At 39.8% G+C, this 23,817-nt stretch overlaps 1 protein-coding gene across 1 annotated transcript in view; it reads right to left on the minus strand.

Moving 5' to 3' along the window:
* Positions 1 to 23,817, minus strand: part of CFTR (CF transmembrane conductance regulator) — a 132,179-nt gene that overhangs the window by 99,943 nt on the left and 8,419 nt on the right. Inside the window, exons 2-7 of the mRNA XM_034757727.1 lie at positions 22,863 to 23,008; positions 20,752 to 20,863; positions 10,227 to 10,442; positions 7,674 to 7,763; positions 6,017 to 6,180; positions 1,365 to 1,490 (exon numbers count right to left, since the gene is read on the minus strand). Of these exons, the coding sequence (XP_034613618.1) occupies positions 1,365 to 1,490; positions 6,017 to 6,180; positions 7,674 to 7,763; positions 10,227 to 10,442; positions 20,752 to 20,863; positions 22,863 to 23,008 (854 nt within the window). The remainder of the gene's footprint in view (positions 1 to 1,364; positions 1,491 to 6,016; positions 6,181 to 7,673; positions 7,764 to 10,226; positions 10,443 to 20,751; positions 20,864 to 22,862; positions 23,009 to 23,817) is intronic.

Below are 23,817 nucleotides of genomic sequence, written 5' to 3' on the forward strand. Positions count from 1 at the left end.
GAACAACTCATGAGTTTTTGGCTCTATGAGATCTAAGACCTAGCCTTGATTCAGCCTGGAATCTGAACCTCAGCCAACCCTAATTCAGATCTGGATCCAAACTCAGCCTCTCAGCCCATATTAAATCAAATAGATTACAGGTACCATCATTTTCAAGGACTTCTCTGCACTGAAAAAACAAGCACTGCACTTTTTATGGGTTACCTTTTAAAAGGCAAAACATAAGCAGCTGAACAATAAGGACATGTTTGGGTAATAATATTATTTCATTCCTTTTATTTACATGAAATATGGTCCTTACATTTCTTCTGTTCTTTTTTGTTATTTTCCCAGCCACACACCTGAAGCTTAATTCCTATTCTTTCTGTGGGACTAGATGCACTACTCTGATAGGTTTGATGCAAGAGTAAGCCACTGGACTGCATGTGTTATGTCCCTTCCTCCTCCCCATGCCCGATCTGTGCTGGTTATGAATCTGTTACAGCTCTCCTGTAGGGAGCCTGGCTCTGTGGTTCAAACTGTAGTGATTTATACTTTCAGCTCTGGAAGTTAAAATGGGCAGCACAAAGATTTCCCAGATTATCACACTTATAAATTCAGTATGGCCATGTAAAGCAGGAGTACTTCTAATTCTTGAACATGACATGACCCCAACAGCCTTGTATTACAAGATTTGAAGGGGTCTTTAATGAAGTCCATGCAAAATAGATACAGAGGATTCATACCTCTGCTTCAGAACTGGAAGAAAGCCCTGAATAATCATAAACACACACACACACACACCATTTTTTTTGTAGGGTGAGGAATAGGTTAGCTAGAAACAAATACAGATGCTAGGATTGTCTTTACCTGTACCTGTTAAATGGTAATATTGAATGTCAGAGTTACAAATAGCCAAGCAGTTGGGTCTTCTGATTATTTTTCCATAACCATCAAAGTTTTAGAGATGAAAAAAAAAGTTGTTTCCAAGCCCAGAAAGGGAGTTTTTATCTGCATTCCTTTTATAATACATGAAACACCATCTGAGGGGGCTAGTTGCTTTATACAGCAAGATGGAAATAACAGACCAATAGACCATCTCCACTCATGCCCTGTCATTAAGGGTTGCTTATATCAAATGCTTTGGAGAAAGCAAAAAACAGGTCACAAAACTTCCATAATATACTTGATAAATTGGGGAAAAATGAAACCACAATGAGGGAATGTTCCTCCCACTCCCTGCTGATGGCCCGTTTATGAAGGATGAATATTTATGTGTCTTGTTTCCTAACTAATGTAACCACGGATGCTATTCATAGGCATCTAAGGATTTTAATCTTTTTTTTAACCTTATAGAAATGAGACTGACAAATGAATACACTTACTCTCGAAGGCTTTCAATCATTTTTTCCATTGCATCTTCCCAACAATAAGCTTTAACTGACTGTATATTCTCAATGATTTCTGAGGTGATCACAAGTCTCTCATTTGTCTTTCCTGCCCTCCTGTCTCTGTAAAATAATAAGGCATTAAATAATAATAGTGAACAATACTGTGCATTAAAAGACTAATAATGCATTATGAAGAAAACAAACTCTAGGAAGTATGACTCACATAATTGATAGTGAGTCTTTTAATATTTTATAAAATTTCTCACTACTTTCCTCATATTAAAAACTTAATTTTTAATATTTACACATTCAATGTTAATAAATAAGACCCTGACCCTACATTCTTTGCACCCTCCAAATTCTGATTAAGAGGCAAGTGATGTTCACAAGGAATGCAGGGTCATGCCTTTTCTGCCATTTTATGGGGCAAATTGTGCTCATTTTACTCATATGTGACGATGTGACGGAGAGACTGCCGAGACTCATCAAGCCCTCGGATCGCTACCCCTTCCTGCTTCTCCACGTGGGCACCAATGATACTGCCAAGAATGACCTTGAGCGGATCACTGCAGACTACGTGGCTCTGGGAAGAAGGATAAAGGAGTTTGAGGCGCAAGTGGTGTTCTCGTCCATCCTCCCTGTGCAAGGAAAAGGCCGGGGTAGAGACCGTCGAATCGTGGAAGTCAACGAATGGCTACGCAGGTGGTGTCGGAGAGAAGGCTTTGGATTCTTCGACCATGGGATGGTGTTCCAAGAAGAAGGAGTGCTAGGCAGAGACGGGCTCCACCTAACGAAGAGAGGGAAGAGCATCTTCGCCAGCAGGCTGGCTAACCTAGTGAGGAGGGCTTTAAACTAGGTTCACCGGGGGAAGGAGACCAAAGCCCTGAGGTAAGTGGGGAAATGGGATCCTGGGAGGAAGCACAAGCAGGAGAGCGCAAGAGGGGAGGACTCCTGTCTCATGCTGAGAAAGAGGGACGATCATTGAGTTATCTTAAGTGCCTATACACAAATGCAAGAAGCCTGGGAAACAAGCAGGGAGAACTGGAAGTCCTGGCACAGTCAGGGAACTATGATGTGATTGGAATAACAGAAACTTGGTGGGATAACTCACATGACTGGAGTACTGTCATGGATGGATATAAACTGTTCAGGAAGGACAGGCAGGGCAGAAAAGGTGGGGGAGTTGCGTTGTATGTAAGAGAGGAGTATGACTGCTCAGAGCTCCGGTATGATACTGCAGAAAAACCTGAGAGTCTCTGGATAAAGTTGAGAAGTGTGAGCAACAAGGGTGATGTCGTGGTTGGAGTCTGCTATAGACCACCAGACCAGGGGGATGAGGTGGACGAGGCTTTCTTCTGGCAACTAGCAGAAGTTGCTAGATCACAGGCCCTGGTTCTCATGGGAGACTTTAATCACCCTGATATCTGCTGGGAGAGCAATACAGCGGTGCACAGGCAATCCAGGAAATTTTTGGAAAGCGTAGGGGACAATTTCCTGGTGCAAGTGCTGGAGGAACCAACTAGGGGCAAAGCTTTTCTTGACCTGCTGCTCACAAACAGGGAAGAACTAGTAGGGGAAGCAAAAGTGGATGGGAACCTGGGAGGCAGTGACCATGAGATGGTCGAGTTCAGGATCCTGACACAAGGAAGAAAGGAGAGCAGCAGAATATGGACCCTGGACTTCAGAAAAGCAGACTTTAACTCCCTCAGGGAACAGATGGGCAGGATCCCCTGGGAGAATAACATGAAGGGCAAAGGGGTCCAGGAGAGCTGGCTGTATTTTAAAGAATCCTTATTGAGGTTGCAGGAACAAACCATCCCGATGTGTAGAAAGAATAGTAAATATGGCAGGCGACCAGCTTGGCTAAACAGTGAAATCCTTGCTGATCTTAAATGCAAAAAAGAGGCTTATAAGAAGTGGAAGATTGGACAAATGACCAGGGAGGAGTATAAAAATATTGCTCAGGCGTGCAGGAGTGAAATCAGGAAGGCCAAATCACACTTGGAGTTGCAGTTAGCAAGAGATGTTAAGAGTAACAAGAAGGGTTTCTTCAGGTATGTTAGCAACAAGAAGAAAATCAAGGAAAGTGTGGGCCCCTTACTGAATGAGGGAGGCAACCTAGTGACCGAGGATGTGGAAAAAGCTAATGTACTCAATGATTTTTTTGCCTCTGTCTTCACGCACAAGGTCAGCTCCCAGATTGCTGCACTGGGCAGTACAGCATGGGGAGAAGGTGACCAGCCCTCTGTGGAGAAAGAAGTGGTTCGGGACTATTTAGAAAAACTGGACGTGCACAAGTCCATGGGGCCGGATGCGCTGCATCCGAGGGTGCTAAAGGAGTTGGCGGGTGAGATTGCAGAGCCATTAGCCATTATTTTTGAAAACTCATGGCGATCGGGGGAGGTCCCAGATGACTGGAAAAAGGCTAATGTAGTGCCCATCTTTAAAAAAGGGAAGAAGGAGGATCCGGGGAACTACAGGCCAGTCAGCCTCACCTCAGTCCCTGGAAAAATCATGGAGCAGGTCCTCAAGGAATCAATTATGAAACATTTAGAGGAGAGGAAAGTGATCAGGAACAGTCAGCATGGATTCACGAAGGGGAAGTCGTGCCTGACTAACCTAATTGCCTTCTATGATGAGATAACTGGCTCTGTGGATGAGGGGAAAGCAGTGGATGTGTTATTTCTTGACTTTAGCAAAGCTTTTGATACTGTCTCCCACAGTATTCTTGCCACCAAGTTAAAGAAGTATGGGCTGGATGAATGGACTGTAAGGTGGATAGAAAGCTGGCTAGATCGTCGGGCTCAACGGGTAGTGATCAATGGCTCCATGTCTAGTTGGCAGCCGGTTTCAAGTGGAGTGCCCCAAGGGTCGGTCCTGGGGCCGGTTTTGTTTAATATCTTTATTAATGATCTGGAGGATGGTGTGGACTGCACTCTCAGCAAGTTTGCAGATGACACTAAACTAGGAGGCGTGGTAGATACACTAGAGGGTAGGGATCGGATACAGAGGGACCTAGACAAATTAGAGGATTGGGCAGAAAAAAACCTGATGAGGTTCAACAAGGACAAGTGCAGAGTCCTGCACTTAGGACGGAAGAATCCCATGCACTGCTACAGACTAGGGACCGAATGGCTAGGTAGCAGTTCTGCTGAAAAGGACCTAGGGGTCACAGTGGACGAGAAGCTGGATATGAGTCAACAGTGTGCTCTTGTTGCCAAGAAGGCTAACGGCATTTTGGGCTGTATAAGTAGGGGCATTGCCAGCAGATCGAGGAACGTGATCGTTCCCCTTTATTCGACATTGGTGAGGCCTCATCTGGAATACTGTGTCCAGTTTTGGGCCCCACACTACAAGAAGGATGTGGAAAAATTGGAAAGAGTCCAGCGGAGGGCAACAAAAATGATTAGGGGTTTGGAGCACATGACTTATGAGGAGAGGCTGAGAGAACTGGGATTGTTTAGTCTCCAGAAGAGAAGAATGAGGGGGGATTTGATAGCAGCCTTCAACTACCTGAAGGGGGGTTCCAAAGAGGATGGAGCTCGGCTGTTCTCAGTGGTGGCAGATGACAGAACAAGGAGCAATGGTCTCAAGTTGCAGTGGGGGAGGTCCAGGTTGGATATCAGGAAAAACTATTTCACTAGGAGGGTGGTGAAACACTGGAATGCGTTACCTAGGGAGGTGGTGGAGTCTCCTTCCTTGGAGGTTTTTAAGGCCCGGCTTGACAAAGCCCTGGCTGGGATGATTTAGCTGGGAATTGGTCCTGCTTTGAGCAGGGGGTTGGACTAGATGACCTCTTGAGGTCCCTTCCAACTCTGATATTCTATGATTCTATGATTCTATGATATCAGTGGGAATTCCAGTGTAAGGTGAGTAAGGTTTGGCTTTGTTTATGTTCACAATAGTATCTCTTTATCTTTAGAATTCGATTTTATTTTTAAACATTTTCATTAAGAAAAAGGGACTAAATTCAGCCCTGGATGAACTCCACTGTCTTCAAGGAGGAACCTCCATTGACTTTGGGGATGAATTTTGGCTCAACGAACTTTACTAAAGTCATTTTTGTATCTTATGTTCTGTATTCTGGTGTGTGTCCCCGCTCTCCCACTCTCCAGTTTGCTTTTTAATCTGTTTTCCTTCTATTATTTCCCTCTGACTTCCTCCATTTTTCTTTCAATTTTATTTATTTCATGAAGAGGCAAAAAAAAGTTGAGATCTTGCTTTGCAAGGTGATGGCTATAAACACAGTTGCAAAGCAACCAACCAAAACCTATATAAATACCGAGATTTGGAAACAGGACCAGATTTTTTGCTTATTTACTCACCATGGAGCCCCATTGATTTCAGTCAGTAATATTCCCCATATGTGAAATAATCTTACAAATGAATTGTAAGACTACCAATTAATTATTAATGTATTAGTCAATTAAAGAAACACATCAGCATTAGCCCAATAATATTTTTCTACTTTTCTCCAAGTGCTTCTATTGTGTTTTCTTTACTTCAGATATCTTTTTTTGTAATCCTGTCCTCAGAAGAGCAGACTCTAATGGAGTAACATTTTTAAGTGAGGACCATAAATCTCATAAAGCAATATGCCTTGTGAAAACATACAATTATTTAGAACATCTTTAAAATTTTGTCACCTGTACTTCATCATCATTCGTCCTAACCAGGCTTGGGAAAGGGCCACGATTATCAGAAAGCCAAATCCACAAAATGCTGAGGGCCCTAACATCTCCAACAGCAGTCCCATCAGTAGCACCACTTGTAAAGGTGCAATCCATACAAAATGAGCCAGTGCTAGCCCCTGCAAAAATCCACAGCAAAAATACTCAGACAATATGAAAGAGAGAGGAGCTATTGAGGTGATACTCTGAACAATTTTCACAAAGAATAGGAAAAGAATTTCCAGTAGTAAAACCAGTTTAGAGAGGAGATTTTGTGGTTCTGAGCACATAGCAATGTGGGTGTTAATTACACTGAGGACATACCAATGCATATATACATTCCACACATGAGCTTTGTTTTTTTCAAGGGACAAAGTTCAGTCCACAATTCTCCTCGAAGCTATATAAATACAAGGTGAAATCCTGGCCCCATATAGGCCTGTAGGAGTTTTGCCATTGACTTCAAAGGGACCAGGATTCCTCCCTGCCCCCTCCCCTGTATGTTTTCAATCACTGCCAGATGAGAGGAGATATATGAAAGAACCTATGAATAATTATTTAAATTATTATGGAAAGTAATTTATTTTGTTGAAAGAGTGACTAAGACTGTATATGCAATTAATTCAAAACAACCTGCTCCCTATATGGTCATCTCCCTCATTTGTTTTTCCTGGGATGGATTTAGGGCCAACTCCTGTAGTCCTGAGAGCCAAATAATGTCACAGATAATGCACACCCTAAGAAACCAAAAACCTCACAAGCGTTAGGCAATAATGGCTGGTACATGCAGAGAGGGAGTAAGGGAGATGTACAAGCAGTGTAGAATTCCCCTTTGTGGGTTGGCAGCTCTATGATTTTGGGAGCAGGGGCATGCGGGTGGGAGCAGTTGACAGGGGGGAGATGGCTGATGCCTGAAGCATTCTAGCCCTAGAGACTAATAGCTATTTGCCATCCAAGATGTATGGTGAGGGTAAAAGTCAGTATCATACTAGCATTTGTATGACAACATAGGTCCTGAGGGATCCATGCTAGCTATCAAGGGGTTTGAAGAGGGATGCACAAAGTAATATTTGTACAAGTACAAGTACAAACAAAGGGTTTGTACTTGTATCCATAACCACAATAGCTGATTGTCTCCTGAGTATCACATGAGTAGTTCTACTCTTCCTGTCTTCCTCACAGCTCAGCCTTATGCTAGCTGCTGGTGGAAGTGGCATGTCTCTCCTCCCAATAGGATGGTCAAACAGACACTCTGTTACTTGAAATTCATGGATTTTCTAGGGCCTTCCATCAACTGAGCAATATACAGTACTGTACAATCCACATGCAACTCCTAGCTCCTTAGTTTTCCAGGTTTACGCTGCTATCTCGCTGTCTTGGGTACAGGAGATGGGCAAAGATGAGGTCTGAATCAGCCTCTCCCTGACTACACACCCACACATCATGTAAGTGGGAATGCAGTTTGGGATTTTCTTAAGATGAGCACAGCTAACCAGAGTTGGCCATTTATTGCCATTGCTTGACTGCAGCCATGGCGATGCTAATGCTTCTAGAACTGTTTTAAGTTTTGCAGTCACTCACTTTTGTTTCTGTGATACAACAAATACAGGAGCTTAAACAAGCAGTGACATACCTCATCAAATTTGTTCAGATTGTTGGAAAGGAGACTAATGAGTTGTCCAGTGCTTATTTTATCTAGGACTCTGCTTGATAGTTTTAATGTCTGCAAAATAATACAAAACAGTAGATGAATGGCCTTGTAACTTACTTGAATAAAAGAGAACAAATAGAAATAAAAATACTAGTAATTAACAGCCAGTGAAACAGTAATACAATGTTTCATTTGTTATCTTTGTTACAAAGAAAAACACTTATTAAATCCCTTTTGTTTATGTCACTAAAGTTTAATGTATTCATTATATTACTTTGCAAATATTGACTTTTTTTTAACCTAGCTTTTACTTTATTGCATATTTCTATATGTAAGGCAAGACTAAATTACACGTGCATGCTGAGTGTTTCTGTGTATGGTCCCAAATCCTCTACAGTGAACATCTTCACAAGAATTTCTTGACAGACATGGTGAAATTTGCAGGAGCAGTAGCAACTCCATAGTTAAAGTTGGGTTCTATTTTGCACTTAACATGGGATTTCAACTTCTTTGTTTGTATATAAAATCCACACCTGACCTGTCCCAAAATTTCAGCACAAAATCTCTGAGTACAGCTTGAAACTTCTGAGTATTTTCCCATAAATCTATTAATAGGTTTCTAATTTATAATTAGTTAACAATTAATATTTTAAAGTTCATATTCTGAGTCTTATGGTTTTTCAGCCCCATGTAGCTTAAAAATAACAACTGTAGAAAGTCAAAAAGGTATGTGTGGGTGGGTGTGGGTGTGTGTGTGAGGTAAGAATGTGGGAATTGGTCTGGAGTTATATAATTGCTTTAACTACAAGAAGAAAACAATTATTACCACTATTCATCACATAACTACATCTTTATGCTAAACAGTTAGCTAATGGAGAACAAGATTTACTTAGCTACTTCTTCTCTTTCACAAGGTATGCAGAAGGCTTTTTGAATAGTTTAGGGGAGGAATATAACACACCTTTTGATATATGGCCCCAGTAATGTTCCTGGAATCCAAAACTGATGATTGACAGTTGATGCATGAGTAATGGCTTTTACTAATCCAAGAGCTTTTGTATTGCATCAGAGAAGAAGATTTTCAACAAAATAGCAGCTATTTTGTTGAAGAGCAAGATTTCCATTGTTCAGGAGATTTGCTCAACAGTTTCACAAAGCAAAAACTACTGTGCTGAAGATTCTGTTCTTCATTAAACCAGTGGCCCACTTTGGCTAGCAGGTCAAGTGTATGAGTATGTTTGGGGACCCTGGAAGCATAGAGCCTAAGACTATGTCTACACTGGCACTTCTGTCAGTAAAACTTATGTTGCTCGGAGGTGTGAAAAAAACACCCCTCTGCGTGACATAAGTTACACCGACAAAAGAACCGGTGTGGACAGTGCCAAGTCAGCAGGAGACAACTTTCCTGTTGACATAGCTACCGCCATTCATTGGGAGTAGTTTAATTATGTTGATGGCAGAGCGGTCTCCTATCGGCATAGAGTGGCTACACGAGCGATCTTACAGCGGCACAGCTGCATAGGTACAACTGTGTTGCTGTAACCTCGATAGTGTAGACGTGGCCTAAGACTACCACTGGATGTGATCTGAAAAGTATATCCTCGCAGCTTGTTGTGATAGTTTTTTATCTAGGGATAATTGTTTCTGCACTGATTTGATCATAATGGGGGATGTGGTCTTTTGTTATGTAAGTACATTATCATACAGCTGTCAAATTGTGACTGTGCACAAGATATTCTTGGCTGAAGGTAATTTTGAATAGGTAAGGAGAATCATCAGGATTTTACAACAGGAATGAGCTAGGATCTAAAAACTATTCCAGCACAATCCCTCTTCCACACACATACATTTCCATCAGCAATGCGCTGTATTAGCTCAAAATCTGCCTGTTTTCAGTATGTAGCATATGAATAACTCATGCATTTGGCTAAATATAGCTGTGTTTGGTAAAAATCACAGTCCTTTTGAGATTTTCACATTTTCAAAACACAGAGCACATGAACATCTGTTACTAGACACTTTTCAGAGGAAGGAAGACTCTTGGTAGACCAATCATTTTAGAGCACCAGCTTCTAGATAATATAATGCATATATGGGCACCATAAAAAAATCAGCATTTGCCAACCATTATTACATATCACTATCTGAGAAATCACAGGGGATTTCCCCATATTTAATATATAACATAACAGTGATGAGTGTGTGATATCTGTTGGCAAATATTTACTTTTTAATGGTAACCACTGAATGCTTCCAATTCTGTAGATCAAGAGTATCAATTTGAGGGCAGATTTGAGCCATTTAAAAGGAAACCTTCAAAATGACAGCCAATAAATAACTGGGATGCATACTGTAGGGTAGCTTTTCCTTGTGCTTTATGTTCACTTTATTACTCAAACCCAATCCCTCCTATAGTTTGTTGCCTAAATGTTCCCCTCTTCTAACCCTCTTCTGAAAATGTTCTTGTGCCAGCAACATACACTAAATGCAATAATTTTGCTTTCTTATTCATTCAAGTGAAAGTGAAAAAGCTACCTTTTTGTAAATTAAACTAAACATGGCTATTCTCATTTGCATTCCTATATGATGAAGGCCAAATATAGCAGGGTGCAGAAGCAGAGTCCTCACAATGAAGAGAAGGCACAAGCCTATGCCCAGATAGTAAGCTATGGATCGCTCATGGGAGTTGGTAGGATCATAGGAGGCTATTATTCTTCCCAGTAAAAGAGGTTGCACAGCTTTGGTGACTTCCTGCAGGAGAAGACAAAAGAAAGCATTTGTAGTTAATTTCTTTTTTCAGAACAGACAACTTTTTAATTTCAAGCTGTATCAACCATTCATGCTTGCTCGCTTCACAGTGCAAATTAAAAGAAGATACAATAGCCATAAAGTGCTTGATTCACCATGGCTTTACTCCAGTTTTATGTTCTTGTAACTCCACTGAAGTCAATGGAGTTATGTCAACATAAAATTGTATTAATGCAATAGTGCAGGGGTTCTCAAACTGGGGGTTGGGACCCCTCAGGGCGTCGGGAGGTTATTAAATGGGGAGTCACGAGCTGTCAGCCTCCACCCCAAACCCCGCTTTGCTGTCAGCATTTATAATGGTGTTAAATATATAAAACCGTGTTTTTAATTTATAAGGGGGGTCACACTCAGCAGCTTGCTATGTGAAAGGGGTCACCAGTACAAAAGTTTGAGAACCACTGCAATAGTGAAACCAGTCCATAGACTTTAAGAATATCTACTGCTCTTGAGAGATGTAGATGTTATAGTGCTTAAATTAGCAATAGGTTTCTAGATTTACTTTTCAAACTCATAGTGGAAAGATTTTATTCTCAAAATGTGTCTTCCTCATAAAGAGAAGAAAAACTGAAGAGAAACAATATAGCAATTAGTCCATTCAGCCTTTCCTGTGTGTGCTAGGTAAATTTAGCTCAGTCATGCCTGTGCTGGGTTTTTTGTTTGTTTGTTTTGTTTTGTTTTGTTTTTGAGGCCCTAATTTTAGCCTTCTGAACAACTGAGTTAATGACTCAGCACATTTGAATCCAGAACCACTTTAGATGCTGGTTCTTCACTCTAACCATTGGGCACCAATCTACCTTGTGTATCACTGGACCAAATAAGGCACAGCCAGATTCAGAATATGTCCTAAAGCAAATGTTAGCAGCAGAAATAGGATGAAACATAAGGGAAAGGATAGGAAATAATGAAAAGAGCATGAAATACAAATACTCTGGTATACCTATGTGGATATTCAGCGACCACTATATTTATCTTGGGCCTGAGATTACCTTTGCCTCTCATCTCTCCTTATCCCCCATTACTGCTGTCATTAAATCCTGCTGGTGTTTGCTCTGTGCCATCAGACTAGGTCTGTTTTCCCCCATTTCCTCTGTCCAGGCGTTGCTCAGTTTCTCGTTTTTGACCACTACGACCTCTTCCTCTCCACACACTCTACCTCTCACCCCACCCAAAATACAGATGCAAAAATCACCTGAGTTCCTTGGTATGACTTTCTCCTTTATATTCTGTGTAAACCACAGAAGGGTTATGAAATATGAATGAGCTCAGTTGTTTGTTTAATTGTTAGTGCTAAGAACTTTGTGTGTGTGTGTGTCCCCTTCTCTCTTCCTGTCGTGTTTGTTTCTCTCCCAGCAAAGAGAGTGAGAGTGTCAAATACTAAACAAATAGAGAGTTCCAAAACTCTCTTTGTACAGATGTGTGATACACTGTAAATGTTCCTAAGTGGTGCCCCCAAGCTACTGAGTGCTAGGGAGAGTCACCATGCAGAAAGAGAGGAAGACATAAGCTACCGGAGCTCAGTTGTAACTCAGGGTTTTCAGTGATAAATAGGTCAGGACTTTCCCCTTTGCTTTTTCTTTTCCTCGCTACACTCTTTAAATTATTTTTGGTTATCAAGATAACAGCATTAACTGCTTTTACATCATGTGCTACAATCTCATCTGAATAGAAAACTTAGTTGACTATTTCAACACAGGAAATGAAAGTTTATACCCTGAATAGACCACCTTTGTTAAGTACTACCTTTGCTGGATTAAATATAATTGTGTCAACACAAATACTGTAAACTTGAGTCCTGGTTTGACAAAGACAATAGTGTTCTTAGTAGGCAGAAGGAGGAGTGTTTACAAAACACACACACACAACATTAGGCAGCTGTGTTAAGACCATCTGCATCTATGAGCAGCAAATCACAACTTCATACATCTCATAAAAATGCAAAACAAGGACATGGGCAGTGCTTTCAAGGACATGGGCAGTGCTTTGTTTCACATTCCCTGAGATTCCAAGGTAAGTTTTATACATCTGTCTTAAATATCATGTGCTCTGGTATTTATAATTTATTCCATTTATCGTCAGCGGAAATACCATGCTCTGCTACTTTGTTTGTTGTCTATATAGAGATATCAAATACATTTTCAGCTAATTGAAGCAAGGTGATTTACCGGTTTACAGGAACATACAAAGAATAATGACTGGCAATGTGCCACATTATTTGCTATATCATGTTGGCAGGGGAGGTGGGAAGAAATTATTATTGTTTTCCAAGAGAGATCATATATGTGAGAGACTTATATTTAATACACACAGAGAAAGGCAAATTTAGGTATTTTTCATATTGTTCTGTCTTGTAATTCTGACAAGTTAACAGGTAACAAACATTAATATAACTTTAAACTAACTAGAATGTCATGCCTATCTGGTATGAGATATGTGAACCTGTGTGGGAACCAATAGGACTATTTAAAAGAATATTCACCTACTGAGTCACTCTGAATTCTGCAGACATTAATCATAGAAATGTAGTGCTGGAGGCAACCTGGATATTTCATCAAGTCCAGCCCACTAAAGTTTAGGCAGAACCATGTCAACCTAGACCATCTCTGACAGGTGTTTATCCAAACTGTTCTTAAAAGCCTCCAATGATGGGGATTCCAAAACCTTCCTTGGAAGCCTATTCCAGAACTTCACTGCCCTTATAGTTAAAAGCTTTTCCTAATATCTGATCTAAACTTCCCTTCCTGCAAATTAAGCCAATTCTTTCTTGTCCTACCTTCAGTGGACATGGAGAATAATTGATCATGGTCCTCTTTATAACAGCCGTTAGCATATTTGTAGACTGTCAGGTCCCACCTCAGTCTTCTTTTCTCAAGAACAAACATGCCTTGTGTTTTTAAACTTTCCTCATAACCAGGTTTTCTAAACTTTTTATCATTTTTCTTGCTCTCTTTTGGATTCTCTCCAATTTGTCCACATCTTTCCTAAAGTGTGGCACCCAGAATTGGACACAGTACTCCAGCAAAGGCTAGAATTCTAATCCTGCCCTTCAAAGTGCTTGCAACCCCTCCATGTTTGGTGTCATCTGCAAATTTTATAAGCATACTCTCCATTCCATTATTCAGGTAATTAATGAAAATATTGAATAGTACTGAACCCAAGACTGATCCCTAGGCACACACTGGATACTCCCTACCAGCTTGACAGAGAACCATTGAGAACTACTCTTTGAGTATGGTCTTTCAACAAGCTGTGCACCCACTTTATAGTAATTTAACCTAGACAACATTTCCCTAGTTTGTTTATGAGCATGTCATATGGGACTATATCAAAAGCCATACTAAAAATCAAGATATATCATGGCTACTGCTTCCCCCTCTATTCACTAGGCCAGTAATCCTGTCAAAAAAGAAAATTAGGTTGGTTTGGCATGATTTGTTCTTTACAAATCCCTGCTGACTATTCCTTATTATCCTATTAGGTGCTTACTTGTTATAGTATCTTTCCAGGTATTGAAGTTAGTCTGACTGGTATATAATTTCCTGGGTCATCTTTGTTCTTTTTAAAGGTCAGTACAATGTTTGCCATTCTCCATTCCACAGGAACTTCACCTGTCCTCCATAAGTTCTCAGAGATAACTGGTATGGTTCTGAGATTGCTTCAACTCGTTTCTTAAGTACATTAGGAGGAATTTCATCAGGCCCTGCTGATTTGAATATATCCAACTTACCTAAATATTCTTTAGTATGTTCTTTCCAGATTTTGCCTTACATTCCTTCCCCCTAGTTGTTAATATTAATTGAGTTGAATATCTGGTAACCATTAACCTTTTTAGTGAAGACTGAAGCAAAATAGGTATTGAACACCTCAGCCTTCTTGAGTAGCACCCAACCCCATTTTTGCATGTTTCCATAGAGTAGCTCAGCAGTGGACACACAAATGGTCAGCTATAAAATTACACAACAGGAGAATTTCAGGAATATTCATTCTGTTACCTACATTTTAAGTGTTATAGTGTAAATGACAGCAGTAACAATTACCCAGGTATGGCTATATTGATTTATATTGCACCAAACTGCATTAGAAGTTAAAAAACCCAAACAAGTACTTTGAGAGCAAGGAGGGGGAAAGTTAAAACTGTTTCTGCATTTGTTTTACAGTTAATTTGCCTGAATGGACACTAACCAATATACTGTTATGCAAGTATGCTTGAAAGAGAGTATTGAACAGAGGTATTACAACTATGCGCACAACTAAGTGGTTAACTGGCTAGTAAATTGCTTGCAAGAAGTGTGGGGTTTTTTTTCTTTAAAGAGACGTCTAATGGTGGAGGAATATGAATGTTTAGGGCAGCAGGGAAGCAGAAACACTGAACAAACTAGGAACAGTTTGATGCGCCTAACACAACAATTTTTGAAAGTGAATTATAGCATCCTAGGATGCCAGAATGCAAGTGTCTGCCCTTCAGTAACATCATTACTTAAGGTGCATGAGGTGTGTGTGTGTGAGAGAGAGAAATTACTAGATCTACTGAGAGCAGAACTGTGGTGCTGGTTGCAACAGGTGCTATACGAATAGCAGGAATTCAAAAGGAAAGCAAAGGTAAAACCCATATTCAGAGAGAGGCTGCAGAAGGGTATGGGACTGAATAAGATTTCTAATGGTGACCAACAAGTGCAACATGAAGGCACACACCCACATGCACCATTGGCTTAAGACTCTGTTCCCACTTAAATCAATGGCAAAGCTCCCAGTGGGAGCAGGGCTTGAAAAGAAAATGTACAGCTTTGACAGAGGGATTTTCTCTTAGTGTTTGCCATAAAAACCAAGAGCTTTATCTCTTTGTCGGGTACTTGTCGTGAAAGGTACAGAATTTGCCTCCAGTGTGCTATGTTTCACACACATCCTTAATCTGATGGTCAGTGATTTCTTAAGCAAACAAGAATGTGGAGAATATGTACGATCAAGCTGTGAGTCAGCTTTGAAAGCCCACTGTTGTTCTGCCCACATCTACTTTCAAATTCTGCTTCATTGAAGATGTTTCCATGGGGAAATTACCTTTCACATAAACACAGTCCCACCACCCCTCCACACACACAAATACAGGTACTTGCTCTTTCCAATTCTAAAGTCTGAGACACCCCCGCCCCCACCTCAATGCCACCAAATATCTAATAATGCACACACAACTAATTGAATCAGATTTGTTTTCCTGAAGCTTAACTTCAGTGGACACTGGACTACACATCTGCAGCCACCTAGTCATCTGTCATTTGGAAGAAGAATTAAATATGAGACGTTGTCTAATTTTGTATATGTACAGTGAGTATGCAGATATAATAACCTGGATTGGGAGAGTTTCACAATAGTATACAGCACAATTTTACAGGGTTTTTGTTTTGGAATTTTTACAAAGCCTGAAGTCCTCACTCAGACTCCAGTGGGAATTGTGTTCATGAGACTCAACATCTGGCCCTATTCCAAGGCTCCAATTATCAGCCTTCGTTTTTCAGCAATCACTTTAAAAGTATCTTTTGGCCTGTATCAGATAGCTAGTTTCTAATCTATTTAATATTTTGAACATTGTTTTTGTATAGTGTTAACTTTTTAAACACAATGTCGTGAGGAATAAAGAGCTCTAATATGCAGCAGCCAGTGTCAGTTTATACTATTTTCTTGTTAATTTCTTTATGCAGAAAAAGTTAGGGCCAGAACCTTAGACTGAATGTTTGGCTGTAGGTGTGATTTCCCTTGTTTTTGTGAATTTGAGCCAGACTCTTACAGAATCATTGCTACACACTAGCAAACCTTGACCTGTATACATGTTACAAAGGACTCATTGAACTGTCAGTTTTTCTGTATGTCCTTTCCCCATCATTGCTAATTACAAGATATTTTGTATAAACAGAGACTTCTCTTTCCTAATCAGTCTTCAAAGCTAATCCTTCTGCCACTGAATGATATTACAGTCCAGTGCTTGTGACACAAAAAAGGTTTCCCTGTTGGTGAATTATGAGGTCACAAAGAGGGATGGATTAAGGTTAACTGGCTCCCACAAATACCGACCTCAAAACCCTCAAAGATTCAGGATTTAAAGATAGCCCATTACTCCCTGCCCTATCTTCATTCCCACACCAAGAAATTCTAACTCCCTGCCTGAAAAGCTAATAGTATGTTAGGAACCATTAGGAAAAGGACAGATAAGTCACAAAAAATCATAATGCCACTATATAAATGCATGGTACACCCACACCTGAAAACTGTGAGCAGTTCTGGTTGCCCCATATCAAAAATGATATATTAGAATTGGAAAAAGTATAGAGAAGGGGAAAAAATGATTGGGGCACAAAATAGCTTCCACATGAGGAGAGATTAAAAAGACTGGGACTGTTCAACTTGGAAAAGAGATGACAGGGGAGGATACAATAGATGTCTATAAAATCATTAATGATGTGGAGAAAGTGAATAAGGAAGTGCTATTTACCCATTCTCATAACACAAGAACTGGGGTCACCTGATGAAATTAATAGGCAGCAGGTTTAAAACAAACAAAAGGAAGTATTTCTTCACACAACACACGGTTAACCTGTGGAACTCTTTGACAAAGGATGTTGTGAAGGCCAAGACTATAAATGGGTTCAGAAAAGAACTAGATGCATTCATGGAGGATAGGTCCATCAATGGCTATTAGCCGATATGGTCAGGGATACAACCCCATGCTGTGGGTGTCCCTAAGCCTCTGTCTGCCAGATGCTGGCTCTGGATGACAGAGGATGGATCGTTCAATAATTGCCCTGTTTGGTTCATCTGGCATTTGCCACTATCAGAAGACAGGATAATGGACTAGATGGACAATTGGTCTGACACAGTATGGCCATTCTTATGTTCTTTTGAACCTGCCTGTTCCCCTCCTTTTGCACAGTCCCAAATCATCCCCCTCTTCACCTCTAAGGGAGTTGAGGGGTAGAAGTATCCCAGGCAATATCTCTTGAGAAGCTGATAAAATTCCATGAGTGCATTTGGGCATTCTGATGATTTTGTGGTGGGAATATGTGAAATGAGGTTGGTGTGGATGTTAATCTTGCCTGGATTGGTGATTTCCTTGATTCTTAGTGATTATACATAGAGAAAATGCATTTGAGCAACCTGTTCTCAAAGATGCTTGATTAATTTTCTGTGGGAATACCAGTTCACGCAGACACCCAGATACCAGAGTGAAGTAGAAGCCAATGCAGGCTATCGAGCACAGATACACTATGCCCTCCAAGTAGATGAGCAGCCACAATCTGCACTAGCTGAATCTTCTCAGTATCCCCAAGTGGGCCAGAGTAAAATAATCAAATCCAGAGATAAAGAAGTAATAGAAAACTGTAATAAGGCGTGAATCCAAGAGAAATGTGTGCAACGTCAGCATGTAAATGAGTTGTCCTGCTGAATGTCACCAGGCCTGAATTTGAGTGTGTCTGTGTGGGCGTTCAAATTCAACAAAAACCTGTGTACTTCTGTTTCTTTTAGTATAGTGGCATTGAACCTCACATTTTTAAAACTATTAACTTACAGTACTATGGCTCCCTCATTTTTGTTCCTCCTCTTTTTCACTTCCATTTCATCGGCACAATTTTCCTTCTAAAGTATGTTATGTTACTTTTCCTCAAACCCTTTGCCTTTTCCAGTGCACATTTCCCTCAGACTATCTTCTCCTCTCTCCTTCCTTCAATGTTCTATTCTCTCCTTCACTTCCTCATCTTCATTATTATTATATATTTGTATATTACAGTAGCACCTTCTCCAGTCAAGAATCTGGGTCCAACTGTGCTAGGCACTGGATAGATAAACAACAAAGAAGATGCTCCCTGTCCCAGAGAGCTCACAGTCTAATTTAGTCTTTGCCTGTCTGTACACACAAAGAGAGAGGGAGAATTGGTTGAATCCTGAGCTCCTAATTTCCTGCTTTGCATACCTTCACCAATGCAAAATAGTCAGAAAGCTACCTTAAAGAGGTAACCAAGGGAAAACAGAAGAGTATTCTGGTGGTGTATACCAGCTAACTTCTTCAGGCAGCTCTAAACTTCCCCATGAATGGAGTGTAGGACAGGACAAGAGGAAGCAGAGTACATATCTCTCCAACCAGATCCTTGTTGGGGTAGCTTCTGACTGCAGACAGTGTAATTTAGATGAGCCCTGAGGCTGTTCGAAATTATGCCAGGCACTATTTCAGATACTAGCCCACTGAAAGGTGGTTTAGGAGCCACCCTTCCCTGACACCTTTCCTCATCTGAGGATTGAGCCCAATATTTCTGTTAATGAATGGAGATATCCTATCTCCTAGAACTGGAAGGGACCTTGAAAGGTCATCGAGTCCAGCCCCCTGCCTTCACTAGCAGGACCAAGTACTGATTTTGCCCCAGATCCCTAAGAGGCCCCCTCAAGGATTGAACTCACAACCTTGGGTGTAGCAGGCCAATGCTCAAACCACTGAACCATTCCTCCCTGTCTATCCAGAAATTGTGTCTGTCTGTCTATAGCTAGGAAAACAGAGACTTTTTGTATATGCAGTTAGAGAATTTTGATAAATCTGGTTTAAAAATGAAAAAGATCCTTTAACTCTTACATTCTTAACCTGAAAACTCCATAGAAGTGATTATTCAGCATCTAGTCTTTTATTTTAAAAATGTAACCCAACATGACAGAGTTCTTAAAATACTAAACTACACATGGCTGATGTGAATAGTCCAAAATATCCATTCAGTGCTCATAGACTCATAGACTTTAAGGTCAGAAGGGACCATTATGATCATCTAGTCTGACCTCCTGCACAACGCAGGCCACAGAATCTCACCCACCCACTCCTGTAACAAACCCCTAACCTATGCTTGAGTTATTGAAGTCCTCAAATCGTGGTTTAAAGACTGCTGTTGTGCATAAGAAGGGTTACCTTTAATTAATAAGAACATACGGTATGTAGTTGGTCCCACATGTTTTTGTTTTTTGTTGGTTTTTTTAAATGTGGTGGTTATTAAATAGTTTTTAAAAAGGAAGCAACAGGATTAACCAATAGAGGTAGGAGAGACGATTACATGAATGTAGGAGTGATGGAAGCCCTTTGCATTATGTGTCATTTCCTTCTTCTTAATTCTTTGAATGACAAGTCTAAATAACAAATCTTTTTCAGTAGTTTTGAAGCCAACACTTAGTTTTGATTTGTTTTTGTTTTTTTCCCCCAGATTAAACAGAATGCTAAATTTTACAACTTCCCGCTTCTTCATTGTATTGTCCTTTTAGACTTCCTGACTCCATTTTTTGTCTAATGATGCCCAGAGCTACAATCAATCAGCTGTATGAAATACCACTGTGTTTTTACTGACAAATTTGTCAGTAAATTGTAAATATGCACACATAGCCTCAGAACTTGTTAGCTGTAATGATGTCAATCAAGATTTGGCTTCAAAACTACTGAAAAAGATTTGTTATTTAGACTTGTCATTCAAAGAATTAAGAAGAAGGAAATGACACATAATGCAAAGAGCTTCCATCACTCCTACATTCATGTAATCGGAAGCCATTATCTAGAACATCGCACCATTATACACATCCTTTGGGCCAAATATTGCTTTCTGATGCACTAGCAGATGTGCAAAAGAATGATGCCAATAGAGTCATTCCACATTTACACCAGTGTAATAGAAAGAATAATGTTACTCTTTTTTTCTTTCAACAGGGTAATGATACTATTGCAACATCAGCAATAAACCTGTTGCATTTGTTTGATCACAACGCTACCCTGACCTTAACCACAATACACCATAGAAACTAACAATCAGTTTTATACAATCTATTGGTAAAAATCCATAGTCTAAAGTGAAATTAAAATAAAATGCTGATTATGTGAATTGAACTCCTTTTCATGTAAATGGGAGATGCTCATGCAGATCACTGGTAGCATGCAATAATTTATTTTATATTGATAAAAATATCTTAATTCCAAAGGATATTAAAGAACTTTACTACTTCATAGACTAGATGTTAAAACCAAGGTCCTGATACATTTTTGGGGTTCAAGGCACCAAGAGCCAATTGTGAAACTCCACAAGCTATGTATACTCTGCCTCCCCAGTATCTGTAGCATCTGTGCCCTTGTAATCTTTACACACGTCACAGAGAAGAAAATGTAGTTCTTAGTATGATTCCTTAGTAATTTAGCAATCACCAGGATTGCTACCAACATTCAGAGTTTACTCAAAACAAGAACAAATCTTACCCCTAAATATAACATTATTCCATAAAACATAAATTTCCAGAAAAAGCACCGTCGAAGAGCGTTAATAAGTTTGGGTTTTTTCTTTGAAGTTGCCAGCTCCCTGTCCCATTGTCTGAAAAGGAACCAAAAAACAAGACCATTAAGTTGTGTGAGCAAATATGTGAGTCTACAGCTCTAACATAGTTCAATTCACTCAAGTATATCCAAGGAGATTTAGCTAAGGTGGCTGATGAAACAAAGCCTTGCAGAGACCCCAAAGATCTGACCCTCATTGACTTGATAGCTCAATAAAAGTTCAAATCTAGTTCACCCACATATTTGGCAGATTTATATACTCAGCCATACATCACCCTGTAGGGAGTTAATTCATGAAAAGGTCACGTTGTATGTTTTAAAGAAACCTGCTGTACTTCTTAAGACCAATACACAAATAATATGCAAATAAAAGTTTTGGAGCTCCTCCAGTTCCTAGCAAGAAGAAAACAAAGAGAAGCTATTCTAAAATGTGACTTTTTAAAAATGGACTGATTAGTTTTTGTCACCACTGAAGAGACTTTTTGATGGTAGCCTCCTAGTGTACAGTATATCTTCCGTCAGAAGCAGAAAGACAAGTTTACTATTTATACAAATTATTTATTTGATAATTGTAAATTAATACTTTTAATCTTTGGCAAATAAATAAAGATAATGTGCATTCAAATGGAAAGATTAAGGAACTGGACACTTCCTGTATAAATTGTACCTTGTATCAATATTTATTAAGCATCATCAGAGTGCTCAGTACAGTACCAAATGGCAGAAGACAGTGACTAGTGATTTTGGGTGCCTAATTAAAGACATCTTAAGGGGTCTGATTTTCAGCAGGCAGATGCTCAACACTATGTTATTTTTGAAAATGGACCCCACCACCACCTGCATTTTTAATCTAAATGGACAGATTTAGCAATGCATATCCAATCTGTCCTGGATGATGGGGAAATATATAATGGATCTTTTAAAAAAAAATAGTATGTGCAAGAGCTAGTAAATTAATCCCAGATCAATGGAAGTTAGGAGCCTACCCTTAGAGGACCTGGACCTTAAAGCCCTACCTTAGCTTCTCATTTAGGACCCATTCCTGCAAGCACCCCATAGGTGAAACTGATGCCAGGGCCAGCACAAGGTCTATACACTACTTAAGACCCACATAATCCTTATTTTGAGTGAAGCGTTTTGCAGGCCCTCTATATGTGGGTGAATTTCACTCAATGCACAAAACTCCCATTTGACTCAATAGGGATTCCATAGGTGGAGGGCCTGTAGCACAGGCCACCTGGGTATGTTAACACTGATAGAAGAGTACATTTTAAGAAGGGATTTCAACAAAGAGAAGGTGGCTGTCTTTTATGCTAAAGGTGAGAAGGGATTTTCAGGGGTAAGTCAAAGCATGAAAGAGAGCATAAAGATGAAAATAGGGGAAGAATACAAAGAGAGCTGTGAGGAGAGAGGCACTGTCACAGTAAAGAAATGGGAGCAGGGATGTAGGCAGGAGTGAAGTAATGCAAAGGTCTTGCAGGAAAGAATGAGATGCCGGAACATGATACAGGAAGTCAGTAGATTTTTAGCTGTGGTAGCGAGTGGTGGAGGCCAAGGTGGTAATCAGGAAGGCCAGGGCAGAGGAGGCTGCCTAAGAGAAATAAGGAAACAACCAGCATTTTAGCCCTGGAGACATAAAGGAAAGGATGGAATTTTTTTAGGGGTATAGGACAAAAAAACAAACAATAAGATGTGGTGATGACCTGGATATGGCAGGGAGGAAGGAGGTAGGGGTGTTGAACTGACACTGAGGTTATGAGCCTGGTGACAGACACAAAGTGACCCATTTTTTGGAAGCTACTACATAGCTTCAAAATTTTCTGAACTGAGCCATATTCCATTTACTGTCTGAAATCTGACCAGAGCTTAAAAACATCTGAAAACTCTATTGTTCCAGTGTTTCTGCTGTCAAGTTTCAATAAATTAATTAAGTTAACTAAGCTGATACCTCCACCATTTCTATCTCACTCTTCCAGACCTAGTTGCTGCCTTCCAGAGCATGAGATAATGCTAACAAAATACATACTTTGTCATACCTTTCCAATTTTTCAGAAAGATTATCCGCCGAATCCGCAGAAGCGATTTGATATATGTCTGATAGTTCCAGACGTTGTCTATAACCCTTCTTCAGAATTGGTTTTGTCCATCTAAGCAGAAAGAAAATAATAACAACTATCAGTTTCTAAGGTTAATTCTGGAGTTGGTTTAGCTATTAAAGCACAATCCAGCATTGCACAGATAAGTCACTATACAACATATTATATAATAAACTATGAAACTATATTGTATTTACCAAGAATGATGTAGCTACTGAAAACATCTGGTACATATATATAGATAACATTAACAAACAGTTTCAGAGTTCTTACATTTGACCATTTGGGTCATGATCCCACTGGCTTTCTTACATACAAACTCTCATTATAGTCAGTAGGAGTTAACGGAGTAGAGGATTGGGCCCTTTGTGTTATAGTTCCAGTAATTTATAGTCTCCATTATCATGACTATTAAATTACAAAATAATGTTATAGGTGAGATAGAAGTTATATTCATATAAGCAAGAAAATTCTAAATTACAGCATTAATTGCATGCAGAGCTGCTTGCATTGCATGTTACACACGACCTTTTGAAGGCCTCTAAGAATAATGCGTGTGCTGAAGATATTTTTTCATCCCTAACTTCCATTTATTTTTGTCACTATGAAGTTAATACAAAACTTAAAGAGCACGTTCTTAGAGCAATAGACTGGTTTAACATTAATGGAGCTGTATTATTAATGAAAGTTGCAATGCCAAATATCTATGCTTTCAGGGAATAACTTTGGTTAACAATTTTTGGACACTATCAGCTTGAGAATGATTTGGGAACTCATCTTACTGTATTGATGTCAGTTGCAACATTTCCACTGACTTCAAACAGAGCAGAAAGAGGCCCTTAAATTGCTGATCCATAGGGGAAATTCTTTATAAACCCTTGTCTGATCTATTCAG

Source organism: Trachemys scripta, chromosome 1, assembly GCF_013100865.1.
Source record: "Trachemys scripta elegans isolate TJP31775 chromosome 1, CAS_Tse_1.0, whole genome shotgun sequence".
Lineage (NCBI taxonomy): Eukaryota > Metazoa > Chordata > Testudines > Emydidae > Trachemys > Trachemys scripta.